The 21773-nt window shown below is 34.4% G+C and overlaps 1 protein-coding gene across 2 annotated transcripts in view; it reads right to left on the reverse strand.

The window, feature by feature from the left end:
- The window catches only part of FNBP1L (formin binding protein 1-like), a 100406-nt gene that overhangs the window by 8823 nt on the left and 69810 nt on the right, over positions 1-21773 (reverse strand). The window contains exons 8-13 of one of the 2 annotated variants that reach the window (XM_006882410.1): positions 17240-17443; positions 15252-15410; positions 11286-11300; positions 8409-8518; positions 3962-4094; positions 3094-3188 (exon numbers count right to left, since the gene is read on the reverse strand). In XM_006882410.1, coding sequence (XP_006882472.1) covers positions 3094-3188; positions 3962-4094; positions 8409-8518; positions 11286-11300; positions 15252-15410; positions 17240-17443 — 716 coding nt within the window. The remainder of the gene's footprint in view (positions 1-3093; positions 3189-3961; positions 4095-8408; positions 8519-11285; positions 11301-15251; positions 15411-17239; positions 17444-21773) is intronic. The other variant, XM_006882411.1, reaches the window with a different exon arrangement.

Here is a 21773-nt window from a genome sequence, read left to right on the forward strand (position 1 = left end):
AAGTACAATTATCAACATGAATTCTCTTTAATTTAAAAAAAATTAACAGAAATAGGAGGAGGGGGTGTGTAGAGAGAAAAGTGCAACAATGAATGATTGGAAACCCTAAGTCTTTGTAAACTTTCATTAAAATTAATTTTTAAAAAATTAACAGAAATAAGAAGTTTTCAGGTGAGTTGATTTTTTTTAATTATTCATTTCCCTGTCAACATGATTAACTGAAAATTTGCTTCCCTACATCAGCTAGAATTCACATTTTTTAGTAACAAATTGAATACACATTCAATCGAAAAGGGTATTTACTGGTTAATTTTAGGGAGCAGTGAGTTTGTGTTATTGAGTGCACAACTTAGAAAAGGAAGGTGAGAATGGTAAAATAAGAAATGTAATCAGTGTCACTGAAATGTACATGTTGAGAGTTAAGGTGGTATGTTTTGCTGTGTATTTTGTGATTGTTTACCATCAAATCAGAACTGACCCATGGCTGACTCTGGCAGATTTTCAAAAGCAGTTAATTGCACAGGAGGAGACTGCCCAACCCCTGCAGCAGCTGGAAGATACGAACAGAATGCCTTTGGGATTGCAGGGTAGATTCTTACCACTAAGCCATATAGTTTCAACAACAAAGTAAAAAAATACTTAGCACCACACGTAGTGTTAAAAATGTTTGGCAGGAATGTCAGAAGTTAGATAGGCAGTCTCCTCCTATGAGTGGTTTACAGTCTGTAAAACCGACAAGGAGTCACTATGAGTAAAATCAACTCAACAGCAACAGGTGTGGTTTTTGTTTAGAAGTGTTTGGAGAATAAACGAAAAAGACTCAAACATAAAAAGAGCCTTTCTGACTTTGAGAGTTCGTGACTCGGTATTTTTCTTCACATATCTATATATAAAATTCAAGAGAGAGAGAGAGAGAGAGAGAGAGAGAGAGAGAGAGAGTGTGTGTGTGTGTGTGTGCGCACACACACACCTATGTCAACTGTCCAAAGAAAAAATGGATATATTTCTTGGAGAAAGTGTAGTCAGAGTGTTCCTTAGAGGCAAAGATGGAGAGACTTCATCTCACATACTCTGGGTATGTTATGTTCCTTGAAAAGGGACATCATGTTTGGAAAGGTAAAGGATTGGTAAGAGAAAGGAAGACCCCCCCCACCAATCAATGGACTGATATAGTGACTGCTGCAATGGGCTCCAGTATATAAGAAATTATGGCACAGGATAGGATAAGGTTCAGATCTGTTGTTCATAGGGTCACTATGAGTTGTAGAGCTGGACAATGAATAAAGATGACAGAAGAATTGATGCCTTTGAGCTGTGGTGTTGAAGAAGAGTATCAAACAGCCTATGGATGGAGAGGATGCGGACTCAGTGCTCTTTGGAGGCAAGAATGAAAAGGCTTCATCTCACATACTTTGGGCATGTTGCTAGGAGGGGCTATTCCTTGGAGGACAGGATGCTTGGAAGGGTGGAGGGTTGGTAAAGCAGAGGAAGTCCCTCTATCAGGTGGACTGATTCCATGACTGCTGAAATGGGCTCTGGTGTGTCAGGAAGTATACAGGTGCCACAGGACAGGACAGGGTTCAGATCTCCACCGCCACCCATCCATTCCCTCCCCTGGGTCCATAGAGTGGCTTTGAGTCGTACTCGACTTGATGGTACCTAACAACAACAACATGTATTTTATCATATTTAAATAAGCATTTTACCAAAATGATATAATGCTTCCATTGCTATCATTGAAAGTTATTAACACTAAAGAATTTTAGGAAAATCTATGTTAAATGTCACTATACTCTTTCCATCTTTATACTGAAACAAGAAAGAAAGAGGAATATATACTGTTGAGTGTTAAGAAAACTATTCTTTGAGACTTTTAAATTTATACTAATTGTTTTCCTCTATTTACTGTTGCTGTTATAACTGGAGTTGGAACTGAAAATCAATGGGTTTTCAGAGGCAATAAATCGCATGGGAGGAGAATGCCCATCTTTCTCCAGTGGAGCACCTGGCGGATTCAAACCACCTGGGTTAGCAGAGCAATGCCTTACCAAGAGTCCATCAGAGGGACAACTGAAAAATTAATATTCTTTTCTCCTATATAAAGGCCAACTGAGGAAAAATATTCAGCACATTGTGAAAGCTCAATAAATGCGAAGTATTATAACTGATATTTAACTGTATTTTCTTTTAACTGACAAAAGTGCCTTTAACATGAAAGAATGTTTTAAAATAAAATATGAAGTACAGCAATGCTTTGTTGGTAACACTAGGAATATAAAATTTTTTTTAATGCTGAAATGTTAATATAGCTTTTCAGGGTCATTTCTGTCTTCTAATTAAAATGTTGTTTTGCTACTTTAAGGAAAAAAGAAAAATGTTTGCTCAATTACAGTGTAATTTCAAATAATAAACCAAGATTTAAATTTAGGTCTCTCAAAGATGAATTCTATTTCTTCATATCTAATTATGAAAATATAATAAAACATGTATCAAATGTGAAGTGCCAGAACTTGTATGAATACACATAAACTTAGAAGACTACTTTTGAAAGGTCTACTCCAAATAATAATAGACTTTTTTTTTTCTTTCAGCATAAGGTCAATTTCACCTAAACCTCAAGAGAATCTTTCCATTGCTGAGGAGCAAACTTATATCCCCAGCCATGAATTCCAAGAATATTTTCCTTCCTATGTCCATTTTAAAGCCCCCTGTGGTGCAGAAATTAAAGCATTCCCTCACAAATTACAATGTTATTGGTTCAAACCCATCAGTAGCTCTGCAAGAGGAAGATGTGGCAGTCTGCTCCCAGAAGGAGTTCTAGCTTTGGAAACTTTATGCTACTCTGTCCTGCAGGGCCACTATGAGTTTTGATATATTTGGTTTTATCTCCATTTTTTGATGCAGTATATATCAGAATTATACAGCAATATGGTAATTTCATACTTTACCTGCAGCTACTGCTAAAGAAACAGAAAATCATTTAGGTCCAAAAATTATTAAAAGCCACACATATTCTATCACAAATAAGGAAAAAGCCTAAATGAAGGGTAGGACAAAAGGGCAGGGAAAAGAAGCAATATGAAAAAAAATGACCTTTCTCGTCCTTGGGTAACAAGATGGTTTATGTCACTGCTATGTCTTCTGTCTCCTCTCCCGCCTGTTTTGCCTTCAACTTCAGAGAGCCAAGCCTTAGAAGGAAAAAAAGGGGAAAAAAACCCACTCTGAGCTCTATAAATATTTCTAAAAGCTCAAACATTTAAAATGCACTGTGAGTTTTTATAATTTATTTCTTAAAGGAGAAAGGAGTTTAATTTGGGCACTGATCACTATTACAGCTGACAAAACAGAGTAAATATTTAGCTTTATTTAAGGCTTACATTAAAACAATTTTAATGAAGGGTTCAGTCTACAGATTATATATCATAATGACCCCATAGTCTGAGATCATTGAAACAGTTAATGCATTGCCATCTAGTTGGAACTCATAGCCAACACTCCAGCAGGTTTTGGGGAGGCTGTAAATTGCATTGGAATTGCCCATCTTTCTCCTGTGAAGCCTTTAATGCATCTGAATCACCAATGGCACCATTTTTGGCTAACAGGGCAACTCTTTATGTACTAGACCATCAAAGTTCCCTTTTAGATCACAAGCATTTAAACAAACATTTGAAAGACAGCCTAGTCTAGAGCAAGATGCACTGCTAACTCAAAAGCATCTCTCTGGTGGTTTGAGTCCACCTGAGGCTTCGCGGGTGAAAGATGGACAATCTCCTCCTGGGAGATTTACAGCCTCCCCAAAGATCTGCTGTGAGGCAGTTCCAACACCACAGCAATGAGTTTACATTTTGGGGTGTGTGAGGGTGTATGTGTGTAGGGGGGAGGGTTGTATTAAAAACCAATCTATTGTAATGAGGTTTATAAAAATAAATCCCTCTTAGAAAACTGCTAAGTGACAACATACCTCATTCTTGTGGATCTCCATTCGCAAGCGGTCGATGTTATTCATGGTCTCTGCTAATTTGGGCTGCAAACTCCCAGGATCTCCCATTTGTGGATTTTTCTCATACACATCTTTCATTTTGTTGAGTGCATCTCTGAAGAAGAGAGGAGAAACATAGAATTAAATACTCATCTCATATGCTTCCAGATAAAAAACTGTACGTTTCATTTTGGTGGTTTAAATACAGCAGAATCTTAAATATAGTTTTAACTCTTAAAAAATTTAGTCAAGCCTGATTAAAGACAATCTTTATAAAACTGATGTTAAAAGATCTGAAATATCACTCCCTTTCCCCCCCCAAAGGAATTTCTTTCTTCTTGCTTCCTAAATGGCACTTACACATATGTGCACACATAAGGTTTAATCAAGAACTGAAAGAACATTCCTGAACATTTTCAAACACATCATGTTCTACATCAAACACTACATTTCACCCAGTTATATGTCGCTCCTTGTTTCTTAACTCCAGTCGCATCATCATTCTCCTACTTATCCATACTAGAAATAGGAATACCACCTTTAACTTGACTCTCTTTCTCTAAATTCAATAATTTATGATTGCTTTTACTCCATCTCCTCTTCTCCAGGGGTGCTTTTGTGGCCTAGTGGTAAGGAGCTGCAATACCAATCCAAAGGCATATGGTTCAAATCCACCAGCTGCTTTTAGGGAGAAAGGCACAATCTTCTCCCACGCAATTTTTAGCCTTTGAAAATGCTCTGGATAGCCAACTATGAGTCAGTTTCCAACCCAATGGCACAAAACAGTAACAACTTCTCTAATCCCATTATGGTACATAAACCTCAACCTGTTCTCCTTAACTCTACTATCTGACACAACTAACTATGCTCAGTATTTTCCCTCTCCTTGGACTCTTTTGAGTTTCCATTTTCTTATTCTTTCTTCTCACCTGTTTTCTTAAAACCTCCAGTCTTTAAACAGATGTTACGTAAAACAAGGCACCTTGGCGGCACAATGTATGTTGGGTTGCTAACCAAAGGCCAGCAAATAAACCTCGCCAGCCACTCTACAGCAGGAAGATGTGGCAGTTTGTTTCCATAAAATCACAGCCTGGAAAACTTTCTGAGGCAGTAATAGAATTATATCCAGCGTCACGAGTCAGAATTAACTTGACAGCAGAGGGTTTAGATTTGGTACATAAATTGACAAAGGTTTTTCTCATCTCATCCTACGCTCCTCTTTGAGAATGATCTTCTCGTTTTAGAATCATTTATCCTGTGATGATTCTCATACATGTCTCTCCAGTACTCTCTGTCTCATAAAGCTCTAAATTAACATTTTCAAAACTCAACTTGGAAAAAAAAAACCAACCTCAACTGGACACTTTCACATGGATTTTTTTCATAATCAATATAAAAAAAAAACCCCTATTATCTTAATCACAACTTTTTCCTGTTTCAATGAGCTCTTTTATCTATTCATTCTGAGTTACAAATGTAGCTTTTTAAAAACTTCTACAATTTTCTCTTTTTAGATAACAACCAGATATAAAAAAAATAAATTTGACTCAGTAGGCCTTTAAAATTATTCTAATATTTATTCCCCCTTTCTATTTCTATAATCTAATTTCAGATCTCACCATCTTTAACCCAAACTAATATAAAAATCCTCTAAATGGGTTTCTGTCTCCAGTGGCTTTCACATTCACTTTATTTTTCATAAAGCTTTCAATTACCTTACTTTAGAATACACAAGTATAGGTATTACCCCATCTCAACAACTTTTAGCTACTTCCCATACTCACTGGACTCCACTGAAAAATATTTAAGATATCTGATAATTCATTTTCTATCTATTCATTGAGGGAGAAGGATGGTCAACCTCCTTCCATGCAATTAACTGCCTGTGAAAGCCCACCAGAGGTCAGCTATGGGTCGGTTCCGATTCTACAGTATACAACAACATCTATTCATTACTATATCCTGTCAGTCAAATCTACCTAGTTTCTAATTAAATCTCCTGGATAAAAGCCGTTACCAGGCCAAGTCACAATAAATGTTTTCCCTTTTCATCTCCACTCACTGGCAAAATTCTCTCAACAAGACCCAATTCTAGTGCTATGGAGACAAACTGGCTTGGGTGTCAACTCTGACACCATACTAGAAACAGTATATAGTTATTTGATGCTTTTTCTTTTTTCTGTTTTAATAAGCTCGTTTATATACCCATTTTCCTGAATTACAAATGTGGTGTTTTGTGCTGTTGGGTTTTGTGGTTTTTTTTTTAACTCCTCTAACATGTTATAAATAAACCTTTAAGCAACTCAGAGGGATAATTTGAATAATCCAGTAACATATGCCACGCAAAATGCTTATCTCAGTGCTTAATGTTAGGTGCCATCGATGTAAACTACGACTTCCAGTAACCTTATGAACAAGAGCTGACCCTTGACCTATGGTAGTCACTGTGTCAACCCATCTCAAGGAGGGACTTCCTCTCTTTTGACCTCTACATTTCCCAGTATGATGTTTCTCTCCAAGGACTGGCTCTTCCTGAAAATATGACCAAAATAAGTGAGATAAAGATTTACTGTCCTTGCCTCTAAGGAGTGATTAGTGCCTAGTACCTAAATAAATATTACCTTCTCAATAAATACTACCTATATCACCGGACTCCCACTCTTCCCTAATTCCCTCCTGAATGAAGTCTCATTTAATTAATCAGCCTTACTCATTGACTCACTGCAGTCAAGTTGAAGCTGGTTCATAGCTGACCCTCCAAGGGGTTTTCAGAGACTGTAAGTCACACAGGAGAAGACTGTGTATCTCTCATGGAATGGTTGGTAGATTCAAGCCACCTGCATTTGGTTGAATGCAACTCCTTATAAGGCCACCAACACTTCCTGAATTGTCCTAGTAGAAATTCATTATTCTTTGTTCTAAGTTCTCCTGAAAAAGCCAAACTAGTAGCTGTCAAACTGATCCAACTCAAGGCAAGTGTGCCCCAAGTGCGCCCAACCAGACTGGTCTACAGAGCTGGGTTTTCAACAGCTATGATCTCTCAGAAGTCGATCCTGGGTCTTTTCTTCTTAAGAGGCCTCTGAGTGAGTGTAAATCACCAGCTTTCTAGTTAGTGGACAAGTATTCAATTTGTGATACCCAGTGACTCTTAACATTTTTTGTTCTTGCATCTATTAGCAGCCATCATGATTAATTTTGTGTAAAAATCAGTCACTTATGAGTTTTCTCTCTCTAAATAAGAGTATGGGCCTCTTGGGATCAGGGAGTATGTTTTACATCTTCTACAGTTCTGGCATAGTCTATTACAGATGGTATATACCAAATATCAGATTAAACACTGTAACTTTACAGAGACTAGAAGATACCATAAACAATGTCATTTTAGATTTATTTGTATTAATATTGCAGTATTTAATTACTGATCACACCTGACCTGCAATATTTCTCAATACTCAAACTGCTATCACTCTTATAAGTCACGATTTTATCTTCAGTGTAAACAAAGACAGCAAGCCACTATTCCAAGGTTAAAAAAACCTTTAACAGCTCTTCTACACAAATTTTTAAAAATAGTTCAACTTTAAAATATTGACATAAAAGAGCCTTTTGCTAAAAATAGGGGGAAATTAAAGCTAAAAATAAACAAATATGAAACAGACTAGCCAATCACTGTTTGCCAACATGTTTTGTGATAAACACAATAGTTGCTATTAAACCCAATTAATATAAAAAGAGAAAAATGAAAATTTATCAAAAGTAGATGGCTTAACTATTTCTGACAATGAATCATCAAGCTATTTTGTAAGTTTATAGAAGATATATTCTATTAACATCCAATAAAAATCTACCAAAAATTCTTTAAATATAATTTTTAATTATGACATGGCACACATAAAATTTTTCTAAGTTTAGTAGTGACTATGTTTCCTCTCAAAGGATATTTCCATTACAATATATTATTTTAATCTACTTAAATCACATTTAAACACATCATTCATGAGTGAAATAATTCAGTCACGAAAGGACAAATGCTATATAAAACTACTGTTATAAAAACAGGATGAGGGGGGCACTGATGGAGAGAATGGGGGGGACGAAAATAGAAAATTCCTATATTGGAACAGGTAAAGCTCAATCTGAAGTTAACAGATGATCAGATATTGGGGGTACTGCAATAACAACTTGGAAATGCAGGGAGTAATAGAAGGAGGGGAAATAAATAGAAAGTAGGTATAGGGAACAGCAATATACAATAAGAGTTTGCATAGACATAGTAATAAGTTAATTGTATTAATCCACGGTAATTAAAGGCCTACGAATGACTGTCTGAAAAAAACAACATAATTTGTAAACTTTCACTCAAAACAGATTTTAAAAAAATAAACACATCAGGCCCTGAAAGGAATAAAAATGATAGAGAAGAAAATACTTTTGGTCTGATTCTTTTTGTAGTTCTCTATTAAGTTCATCAATGCGCTGCTGTAGCTTTTTACGTCTCTGTTCTGGTGGCAGATGACTGAAATCTTCTAATGCTGGACCCTGAAAAGAAAGTTTCTATCATATAAAAGATATTTTCAAGAAATTAAATTTTTTAGAAAAATATACCCACTATACAGAAAGAATTTATACAAATTTAAAATGCAAATTAGCCCCAAACAATCTTTTTGTTTGTTTCTTTTTTACAACAAACCAGATGGATGTGTATGTGTACGTTATTTCAAGCTGACCTAATACAGATTCAAATTTGAGTCACTTTAAAACATGATGAAACAGAAGAGAAAAATATCAGCTAGTACAGAATTAGTAATGATCAGTATCACATTATATTTTCTAGTCTTGGCAGTTAAAATTTAATACATATGAACCTTCTTACAGCAACGAGAACAACATGGAAACATAAAACACTTCTCATCTACACAAAGTACAGATTTATATATAACAATTGACTACATTCCCAAAGCAAACTCATTGTCATTATATTCAGAATGACAAATGTTCAAATAGAAAATAAGAATATATCATTCAGATAAATAAGCAACTTACCTCATAATGAAATCTAATTAATGAAATATACTTTAGTACTTCATAGTTTTTTCAAGATTTTAAAGTCTTTTAAAGATTTACCAAAATATAAGACTCAAAATCCACCTAGTCATGACAAAACATTTCATTGAGTGAAATGTAAGTAGACAATACATTCCAATGTAAGAGTTCATTTTGAATTATTCCTTTTTAAAATCAAGCAGCATAACCTCAGCTACTGCTAAAGGGAAGAGGCAATTCTTCTTTAGAAAGGATGGCTGAAGTGTGAAAATGTGTATGCTTTATAGTCAAGGAACTAAAATTTTTTTATTATTATTTTATTATTTTTTTGTGTGTGTACCGTCAAATCGGATCTGACTGGTACAGGAGGAGATTGTCCCTCCTTCCCTGGCAGAGCATCTGGTGAATCTGAACCGTGTGCCTCTGGGTTGCAGTGCAGCTTCCTGCCACTAGGCCACCAGAGCGCCCTGGAACTATAAAATTTTTTAAAAATATCTGTATTTGGATATGAGTTTTTTTACTGAAATTATCTTCTTTCTCTTAAATGTAATTTCCCCCTTTTATGTTATTTTAATCAGCTGTGTTAATTATGTTACTAGAGACTGATTACACAATAGGCTCATTAATAGCAACTATTAATTCCATTTAATATATTTACTTAAGTCTTAATAAGCTCCCAAGATTTGATGGCATCCATCATACTTCATTTTCATTTCCAAATGGTGATTTTAAGAATATACAAAAGTAATACTTTGTGTTGTTAAAATAAACCCAAAAGAACTATGCCTGGGCCTTCTTTCCTTTGTACCACTTGTTCCTATAACATATAACAAATTTATATCATCATCAATAAGTATCAGTCAGTCACTAGCTTTAAAAAGAGAGAGACAGAATTCACTTTTAGGGTAAGCCATAATCAAGTGTGGTAATTAATAACAAAATACTTGGAATTTATCTGCAGTAGAGTGTACACAATGGGCAATCAACAAATCTGACTTTCAAAAGTAGGGTATTCTGTCCAAGTGACTTTTGGTTTTTTCCATCTCCCACTCCATCAAGAACAAAAATCTGACAATCAGCCAAATCTGACCTAAATAACTGAATAGCAGAATGTCTTATATGAAGTACTTTTAAACTCGGCATTCAATTTTCAACATAAATTGTTATATACAATCTAATCTGGGACACAGCTTTTAGAAACTAGTATCATATGTGCCAAAGATAAAACTTTCTCATTTGTAGTCTTAAAAATACTTCTAAAATTTCTGAAGTTATTTCTTTAAATGAAATTTATGTCAATACATTCTCAGTAATACTACAATAATCATCAAGTCGCCATCACCTACAAGTCAACTTCCTAGATTTCCATTTATTCTTTATGAAAACTTGCCTTCAAATTTATTAATAAGTAAGCTACATTTGCACTTGAATTTGTAATATCTCATTTTGGCATTACAACCTATTAATTTAGATTATGAGAACTAAATTAATTCTATTTTCTTTGAGTATAAAAAAAGCCCTCTGAGACATTTAATAACTTCTACTACAAAGTATTCATAACGATCCAATTACAACAGGTTGAAAACAGTGGTTTATTTTCCAAAAATGAGAAACTAATCAAGCACTAAAAGTTTCTAAGTCAAGTCTTCAGAATGTAGTTAAAATAAATGTACAAATGAACATTACACACAAACACACACACGCACGCACACACAGAGATTACTTATGTTTCAAGTCTCTTTCAACACTGTATATACTCTTTTCCCTAAAAAAATACAGTGCTGGCTTCTTAAAGAAATTGGTGAGAAATGATTCTTTTTTCCTTTTGGGAAATCTAATGATAAAACTTATCAAATTTATATGTTCCTCTTGAAGGGGGTTAAAAAAATTATTTTTGGTACATTTCCTTTCTGTATAAAAGTTGTACTTTTATATTATCATATAACTTTAAAATGGTAATTGAAAAAATAAAATGGCATTTTGAAAATATTTACCTATAATCTCATTATCTTCTCTAACATACCAAGGACTCCACCCAATAACATACAAGAATTTAACAAGCTGATTCGAGTTAACAGCATTATTTTAAAATCTTATGACATCAAGAGGTACTGGCATATACTAAAACATGGATTAATAAAAAGAAAAAACACACAAGGTGAAAAGGTGCATATGTATCTTATAGTTTGTTTTAAATTAAACAAAACAATGTTTTGAGATTATTAATGTTGGCACAATATATAGATCAGCACATAAGGCTTACCATCTTCACCGACCACTGAATAGTTCAATGGAAAACAGAAAGAAATGGTAAATTATTCACATGAAATCTTAGCATAGAAGATGCAATAATCTATGCTTTTTCACAATATTAAATCATGTACAATTCACAATCCAAATAATTATGCCAGAAAACAATTTTAAGCACATTTTGGGAAAGTAAATAACTTGCAAAAAAAGCATACACTTATGATAATGGGCAGATATTTTCTGGCTTTATCTAATTAAAACTCAATAAATAACTGGTAATTGTTCTATCAAGTAATGCATTTATTTTAGAAAAATTTTTACATTAATAGATTTTACTTATCTAGTTTCTTATTCTCAGCACAATAATACTGGGGAAGCTACGTAGAAAAGATTCAATATTTGTCATTTAAAAAGAATTCTATGTGAAATTACTGATGTAATTGATTACATCAAGTAAAACACCATTATATAAATTTTTATAACTTTAAATGGGAAATGAGGGAAATAGTAATACTTTTAAAACATGTACTGACATATTAAAAACTTCATCAAAATAATAAATTAGCTACTCAGATTAAAGTTTCCCATACATACTTTTTTAAAAGACATAAGGTTATAGACAGAATTTTAAATTTTATTTAAAAATAAAATATTTTTCAGTTTCTTATCTATGCCCTCAAAAGCTCAACTGAGAACACACTGTTGCTGAACTCACAGCTGACCCTCCAGTAGGTTTTCAGAGGCTGTAAATCTTACGGGAGGAGACTGCTCATCTTTCCCCTATGGCACTCTGGATTATTACCTTCGAATCAGCAGCACAACTCCTTACAGATCAACAAAGCTTCCTATGCACTCAAAATACAAACTAAAATTCTAATTTTAATTTTTAGAAAACCAGTTAAGAGTTAATCTTCCTGAAAATATGAAATACCACATATTCTAAAGAGACCAACCAGAGTGCTCTCATTGACATTATCTATTAGCACATGTGTAACTAACCTACTTCTGTGTTCTGTGGTTGATTTGAAAAATCAGCCTTTCACCTATAGCTATTCCAACTTAAAATACACAGGCACACAAATACACAGAGATACCACACACACACTGCTGCAGGATATACAATGGAGCCTTCCAACATTCTTCATCATACATTGATCACATTTGTTGAGTAGCCTCTAGAATTTTTCTAAACTCTAATAGTTTAGATAAGATTAAGGGATATCAGAATTTTACACACAAAAAATGAATGCACTGTAATATATATCTGACAAAAATATCTGTATGAATGCATTTTAAGAAATATCTGACAAAAATATCTACCCCTTATCTATGATGAATTGGCCAAATGCATTAATGATTATGATGATAAGATGACATTTATTTATTATCTTTCTAAATTAAGTTTAACATTCTTTAGACTGTCAGTAGTTTCAGGGAACAAAATACCTAGTGAGGAAATGAAAATATTTAAAGTCAGACATTTATTGTCTTCTTTCATTATATATTATTCAAACAAAAGTAGGTATATGTAACATATTCTAATTTAGTATATCATATATAATTCTCATCCGTGAAATTTCTATGTGAGGCAAATTGTATTTTTAACTTCTTTATTAACATCCTTAGAGCAACACAACTGAAGTATCAGATGTTACCATTTACAGTTAATCTAGCTGAATTAGTAATTAGAAAATAAACTTCTATTTTAGATCAAGGGATATAAAAAAATCAAGTTCTTTGGAAAAAATGTTGCTTTTTTAAAAAAAGCAACACACATCCAATACAAAAACATCACAGTAGTATCACATAAACAATTACAACTATTTCATATACTTACTATATTTTAATAAATAATAGGGTCAACAAGAATAGATATCAAACATTTTAAATTCACTTAAAGATAGCCTAAAATCCTGAAAATCATACTCTTGACAGAAAAGTATAAAAAAACAATTTGGGAATCTATAAATCTAGGCATAAAACAGAATTATTGTTAGATATATCTGTTACTTTAAAAAAAAGTACTCAGTGAAGCACAAATAAAGTAGTTCAGTTACAAAGAAAAACATCTGTATATACTACATTTTAAAAAAATTAGTCTAGTAGACTACCAAATTAAAAAAACAAACCAAAACCCCTAGAAGAAATTTAACTCCAGTGTTGTATACATTTTCTTCCCTGCTCCAACCCACAACCCTCCAGTTCATTGGTCTACTTTCTGTCTTGCATACCCCCTTTTCTTTGCCATGAAAATTAATAATTAAACTGGGAGTATTACAGCCTTTTACAAATAAGCTCCCATTAAGTAAAAGTATTAATATTTTTTTAAATTAAAGCATATAAGATAATAAAGCAAATAATGATTAAGCAAATAGTTGAGCCCTATAGTTGCAAAATTCTACCTATAAATTTATTACAAATAAAGATGTCCTACATTTAAGTTTCTCTCTAGAGTTCACAGTAGCCCTATTATTATAATACGTATCATACTGTAATTTAACCTGGCCAACTCAACATGTAAGATTCATAGCGAATTACAAAATATAAAGTTTTATAAAAATATAAGGTCACTATGTAGTAGTAATTTATATGTTGTTGTTGTTAAGCGCCGTCAAGTCGTAGGAGACTGTTAAGTGCCGTCAAGTCGTAGGCGACTTAGAGCGACCCTATGAACAAAAGTCCTCGACACTTGCGTACGTAACTTTCATCCTTTCTCCAAGTTCACAGGGTTTCCGGAGGCAAGCTACTATTTAGTGTCATCTAAACTGGCATACAAAACAACATGGTAAACAATTCTACCCTCATAATTCAAGCAATGAAAAACTAAACTCACTGTTATCATGACTCTAATAGTTTTGTGAAGCCTATCCAAGAAGTCTTTAAGGCCTTTAAAAAGTGATAACAGATACTCTGTAGTGCATGTAGATATAATACAGACTTATCCACAGAGATATTTTCAAAATGTCAACAATTATCTATAATATCATCCACACACAGAAATAAGATAAAATAAGGAAAGGAAGATAAAGGAGTTGGTGAAGTCCAAAAAGGTCCTAGTACAGGTGAGCAATTTCTGCTGCATTACTGAGATCAGTTAAATCTGTTTTCACGGAAATGTAGATAACAAAGCAATACTGATTGTGATGAAAGTAGCTATGCATGGGCAAGAGCAATTCAGAGTTAGAAATGGCTACAAAAAGAAAAAGAGAGAAAAGGGAAAAAAGGAGAGAAATTTAAACAAGAGAAATTAGCTTCACCAGCATAATCGAATAAATACTATTTTATCAGTAATATAATTATTTCTAAGAAACCATTTTTTCATTTTGAGAGAGTGTTAGGAACGAGCAAATGCTAAAGCCTGGCTGATCTGAAAATTATTTAAAAATCCTGGTAAAAAAATTACTTTTTTTCATTCAAGAAAACAAATTTCATATAAACATTAATTTCTAATATTTTATAGGTTTTGAAACTTACAAAATATCTTCTATTATATTATCTTAATTTGATCTTGATGTCTAATAAGTGTACCTTTAATCTTTTAGTTAATGATTAGGAATTATGTTTTATGCCTAAGTGGGCAATCAAAATAGAGTGTAGTATTGTTATTGTCAACAAAACTTTTTAAATTGCAGAAGTCAGCATTACAAGAGTAACTCCAGTGACAAATTACTGAAAGTCTTAAAAATGTAAATACATTACAAGACAATGGTGGACGTATGATTTCACATAAACAACAAAAAAAAGAGCTAAAATGATTGTACCCAGCACCCTCTTTATAATACCATTCTTTTATGGTTGAATATTTCAAATGTTATAAAGAGGAGTTGTTTTTAACTTGTGGGCAGCTATACTTAATTCTGTGGTGTTTGTTAACTATGTATTTGAAGGAGAGAGCCTTATAATGAGGGTGGAGAGTATTAGAAAGCCACACTACACACACAATAGGCCATCATGCATTTTAACCCATTTTTAAACTTACCCCTCTTTTGAGACTTCTGAAAGAAGGAATTCTGGGCTTCCCTGTTTTTATTTCATTCATACAATAATGCACGGGCTCAATGGAGAATGTGAGAAACTGGGACCCATTAGGAGTACTGGATGTGAATAAACTAGTAGGGGTTAAGGGTGGGGACTGTGGCTAACACGGAAATAAAGAAAGGAATCAATAAGCCAAATGTCAAGTTTTTTCCTATATGAAAATTCTATTGTTGGCAACATACTTTTCACAAAATATATCTCAAAGGTTTCTATAAAAATGTTATAAGATAGTTAAAATTTGTTTTATCAGAAACTATCATTTTAAAAAGATAAGTTTACTTCATGTACCATTTCATTCAATCATTTCTTACAAACTGAGATATTAAAAATATAGAATACACAAATTATGTTAAAAAGCAATATGACCTAGATTTAAAAAAAAATTTCTTCAGTACAAGTTAAAAAATTCTTCTAATTTCTTAAATATGAGCAGTATCTTGGGTTCCTAGTTAGTCATACTTAACATGTACTTGTCAGAGATAAATGCAGCAGTCACAGCTGGAGTTATTTAAGCAGGCAATAGGATATATGAAATAAGAAAACTGAAACTAAGTGTCACATACAACCAAAAACTTTCCATAAAATTTGTTACTTTTTTCTCTCAGATTGGTTCTATTTCTTTACTTCACATCTTTATTTTCTGGTTTGGTATTCCTTAGCTATTCTAATCTCTCTAAACTCTCTTACCTATTCTAATCTTACTGCTAGACAATATTATGAAAAATGCAAATAAAGCTCAAATTAATTACTTCCTTGAAGATATTCAGAAATAAATAAATATCCTAGGAGATGTTTAGAATGTAAATCTTATCTACATTCAAATCAAATGAAGCTTACAACAAATAACAGCTGATTTAAAATATTTCTTTTCCTTTCTATGACAATTCACAAGAAAGATAAAGCACTCACCTAACCCACTGCTTGCCTATTAAGCTAGATTTATGTATGTCAAATAAAGAGCCTATTGGGGGAAAAAAACCAAACTTGCATTTCAAAAGATATGTTCTTATAAGAAAGAAAATCTCCAAGTAGAGATAATTTAAATACCAATTAATGAAGTAGCTTAAATTTTCAATTAAACATTTATATAGATGATAAAAATAATTTTAGTAGTATGAACTCTTTAAAATTAAAATTCACTGTTGCTGAGTTGGAACCGACTCATAGCTGACCCTTCAGAGGATTTTCAGAGCCTATAAATCACACAGGAGAAGACTGCCTATCCCAAGGAGATGGATTCTGGTGGATCTGAACTGCCAATGGCAGCACCTTTGGGACAGCAGCACGATTCCCTAGAGATTGCACTACCAAGTTCCCTATAAGGATCTAGACAACTTAATTTGACATAATCATGCTGTGAGCAATTTATTCTTGCTCATTCATTCCAATTGAGAACTGTTAAGTTTAGTGGTCTTTTAATAGGATCAAAAAATTTCCTTAGACATTCTGACTAAAAAGTATAATGCTGTAATTTCTGAGGCTTATCATTTAAGTAGTTATTAATAAATTATTTCTTATGCTGACTCATGATAAACTCAAAACCTTCAAGTCGATTCCAACTCAAGGTGACTCCACTGGGTTTGTGAGGTTGTAAATCTTTAAGGAAACGGACTGCCCATCTTTCTCCTGAAGAGCAGCTGGTAGATTTGAATCAACAACTTTTTAGTCATAAGCCACACTCATATACAATATGCCACCAGAGCTCTTTTCACTAATTCACAGTGGTGGTGGCCAAATGTATGCCCAGAAATATTTTGTAAGTAAAACATTATGTTTTGATTAAATGAGCAATTAAATCTTTCAAATTAAGAATATTTACCCTCCGCTAATAGTAAACCATTATCTATTCAGTATCTACATTGGTTTAACTGACATACTCAAAACCCCTGATTAGCATATTTAAAAAAAAACAACCACTCTGATTTTTACCTTTGGCTTCTTTCCGAAGAGCCACAACTTGCCCTTGGCCTTTCCCACTGTGATTTTGGCATCCATCTTCCCACTTTCTTGCTTGGATGCACTAATAGTCCCATCAGAAATGGTTCTATAAATATGCTGGCTGTAATCTTCAAATGGAAAGTCTCCTGGAGGTTCAAATCCAGACTTGAAGGAGTCTACCACCATTTGAGAATCCTACATTTAAGAGATGCATATTTTAAAATTATTTACATTAATGTTATAAAATATCTATGAAAGAATGTATGAGAAACATGTATATCTTCTAGTATATACTCAAATAAAATATATACTTGTAAAATGCTATATTAGCTTTATAAACATAATCAGTACAAAGGAAGATGGCACTGAAAGCTAAGAACAAAGTCCCTGCCCCTCCCCAAACTGAAGCCAGTGAAGGCACTAAAGGCCTTGAAGTGGATCCACAGCCACACAAAAAAGATGTCACTCACCTTCCAGAAGACTAAGATGCTCAGACTCCAAAGGTTGCCCAAATACCCCCAGAAGAGTGCCCCAGGAGGAATAAGCTTGACTACTTTGCCATCAAGTTTTCCCTGACTACTGAGTCAGCCATGAAGAAGACAGAAGATACCAACACACTTATATTTACTGTAAATGTCAAAGCTAACAAGCATCAGATCAAACAGCTGTGAAGAATCTCTGTGATACTGATGTGGCCAAGGTCAACACTCTGAGCAAGCCTGATGGAGAGAAGATGCCTCCTGACTGTGATGCTTTTGTGTTGGATGCTGCCATCAAAATTGGGATCATCTAACCTGCAATCTCCTCCTGTGCTCTGAAAACCCACTGGAGGATCAGCTATGAGTTGATTTCAACTTGATGGAACATCACAACAACAACAACAAACTGAGTGTAGCTAGCTAATTCTAAATATAAATTTGTCTCACCATTTAAAAGACAAAAATTCTACAATAATTATTAAGGTATAAAGTCAATTATGTCTACTGTGAATTTGCAACGAACCCTAAATACCTGAACCCTCAATTTATAGTAACTTATAAATGATCACTTTATTACTCTGTAATATTCTCACATTGCTTTCAGTTGATATAAGTCTAATTCATTCAAACTCACAGGAGGCTTCTAAGAAAGATCTGACAAGTAGTATATAGAAAGAATGTTCTCCATGTGTTTGTTTGCCATCTGAATGCCTTCCTAGCTCTAAGAGAGATGAAAATCAAAACAACTATGCGATATCTCACCCCAGTAACAATAGCAAAATTTAACAGAACAGCAAACATCAAATGCTGACAAGGTTGTAGAGAAACTGGAACCCTTATTCACTGTTGGTGGGAGGGTAAAATGGTGCAACCATTATGGAAGGCTGTATGGCGCTTTCTCAAAAAGTTGCAAATAGAAATAACACTTGACCCAGTAATTTCACTACTGGGAATTTACCCTAAAGAAACCATAACTGCCACCCACGCACATATATGCACACCCATGTTTACTGCGGCTTTATTCACAATAGCAAAAAGCTGGAAACAACCCAAATGTACATCAACAAAGGAATGGATAGAGAAGCTCTGGTATGTTCACACAATGGAATACTATGCAGCACTGAAAAACAAGAAACTCTTAAAATATTATGCAAAATGGGTGACCTTGGAGGACATTATGCTAAGAGAAATATCAGTCACAAAAGGGCAAATATTGCATGGAGCCACTATTGTAAAACAGTATTGACATTAGGGTTGAGGGAAGACAGAAAAGGAGAAGAGGAATGATGTATATTGCATTCAAACAGATGAGGGAGAGAACTGTTTAAAAGGGATATATAAATGGGCATTCTTATTATTACAAAAGTCCAGAGTAAAGGCTGCACAGTGTAGTAGACTTGAGGGGAGGGGCTACATTACAATTAAAGAGTTTTTCTTTATCTTTTCAAGGGGAAGAATGAGGAGAGGGTGTCGGCAAGGAGAAACATACAACAATGAATGACTGGAAACCCTAAGTTTCTGTAAACTTTCATTAAAATTAAAAAATTTTTAAAAAATGTTCTCAAGTACAAATTTAGAGATGTATCAAAGAAAAAAGGCTTTTTCCTTAAAAGATAGCCTTTGGGACCAAGAAAGAAGCATCTAATTGTAAAATAAAGTAGCAAAATAGTAGAACATATTTCATTCCTCCAGTAGGATGGAGCTTAAATAAATTGGCTTAGTGGTAAGGAGTTGCACTGCCAACCCAAAAGAATGCAGTTCCAATCGATCAGGCGGACAAGATGGAAAATCTCCCCCCGTGTGATATAACACCCTAAACATGTGCTGCAGGGTCAGCCCGGAGTCATTCCCAACTTGACAACACATTTAACTAGCAGGTAGAATACTAATGGCAACAAGTAAAAATACCACAAACATTGTTGAAAGCAGAACACAAGCTTAAAAATGATAAAAAGTTTAAGAATATCTACCTAAAACTTAACATGCAAATAAATCCGAGGTATTGTTTTGGGACTCTTAAGTTGAACATGCAGCTCAAATCCACCAGATGCTCTGCTGGAGAAGTAGGAGGCAATCTCCTCCTGTACCAGTCAGATCTGATTTGATGGTACACGTAAAAATAATACAATAAAAAGTTAAAAAAAAAGATGAACACGTCATCAGGACTGGATGAAAATCCATTAACGACCTGCAGCATACAGATAACACAATTTACAGAAAACAAAGATGTGTGAAGTATCTACTAATAAAGATCAAAGATTATAGCCTTCAGTAAGGATTACATCTCAGCATAAAACAAAAATCCTCAAAACTGGACCAACATAACACCAGATAAGTGGGAAAAGGCAAGGCTGTCATGGAAGAAAGCAAGAGGTAACTAAAAAGCACTAAGAGAAAGAATAAACTGAAACAGATGCCAGAAGAGATCCTGAAAACTGCACTAGAGGGTCGAGACGCCAAAACCCGAGGAAGAGATGCTGAAATAAAAGAGCTGAGCAGCATGGCAGACAAAGCAAACTACTGTTATGGGATGTGCAAAGACCTAGAATGACAGAATAAAAAGGGAAGAACTCACTCAGCATTTCTCAAACAGAAGGAAATGAAAAACAAATTCAACACTAGAGTTGCAATATTTAAGGACCTGAAGCGCTTGCTGCAGAAAGTCAAGGACTGTAGCCTTCAATACGTATTGAAGTTCAACATCAAGAAAACAAAGATTCTCACCACTGAGTTGATTGGCAAGTATCATGATAGATGGTGAAGAGATTGAGATTGGTGACAGTTTTAGTTTGCTTGATTCTACAATCAACACTCTTGGTACCAGAAGCCAGGAAATTAAAAACTAATTGCTAGGAGAACCAGACTGCTCCTTGGAGGCAAGGATACTGAAGCTTCGTCTGACATACTTTGGACATACTGCAAGGTGGGATCAGTCCTTGGAGAGGGACGTCATGCTTGGGAGGGTGGAGAGACAGTGCAGGAGAGGAATTCTCTCAATGAGATGGATTCATTCAGTCACTGGGGTAATGGGGATGTCAGAGACCATAAGATTGGCAAGGAATACAGCAGAGTCCAGAGCTGTTGTACACAGGGTCGCTATGAGTCGTAGGCGACTCAAGAGCACATAACAACAACATGGACAAATACTTAAGGATGCTATGGGTAGAATACTGAATGATCCAGGAAGTAGTGAAAGAAGATGGAATGAGTCACTGTACCAAAAAGAATTGGCTTACACAGAAGAATTTTAAGAAACAACATATAATCAAAAGGCAATGGTGATGAAGGAGGAAGTGCAGGCTGCTCTGCAGGTCTTGCCAAAAAATAAAGCTCCAGGTATTGATGAAATACTAAGTGACATATTTCAACAAAAAATGTGGCCCTGGACATGCTCACCAGATTATGCCAAGAAATCTGGAGGACAACTACCTGGCCAAATAACAGGAAGAGATCCATATTTATCTCCATTCCAACAAAGGTGACTCAATAAGAGTGTGGAAATTATTGTACAATATCACTTATATCACACACTAGCAAAATCCTACTGAATATTATCCAGAAACGACTAGAAGAATACATAGACAGAGAACTACCAGAAATGCAAGCTGGGTTTAGAAGAGGCCATGGCACTAGAGACATTATTGCCAATATCAGATGGATCTTGGCAGAAAGCAAAAAGTACCAGAGAGATATCTGTGTTTCACTGACTATGCAAAGGCATTAGACTATGTGGATCACAACACATTATGGTTAACTTTGACAAGAATGGGAATCCCAGAACCTGACTGTGCTTTGCATATGTGAAACCTATACTTGGACCAGGAAGCAGTCCTCAGAACAGAGCAGGGAAATAGCGCATGGATCAAAATCAGGAAGGGAGTGTGACAGGGATGCATCCTATCTCAGTACTTTTCAATCTATATGCAGAACAGATCATTTGGAAGCTGAGCTTTATAAGGAGGAATGTGGCATCAGGACTGGATAAAGACTCATCAACAACCTACGTTATGCAGATGTCACAACCTTCCTTATTGAAACTGAGGAGG

The sequence above is a fragment of the Elephantulus edwardii genome, unplaced genomic scaffold (genome assembly GCF_000299155.1).
Source record: "Elephantulus edwardii isolate Elephantulus edwardi_28Jun2011 unplaced genomic scaffold, EleEdw1.0 scaffold00020, whole genome shotgun sequence".
NCBI lineage: Eukaryota > Metazoa > Chordata > Mammalia > Macroscelidea > Macroscelididae > Elephantulus > Elephantulus edwardii.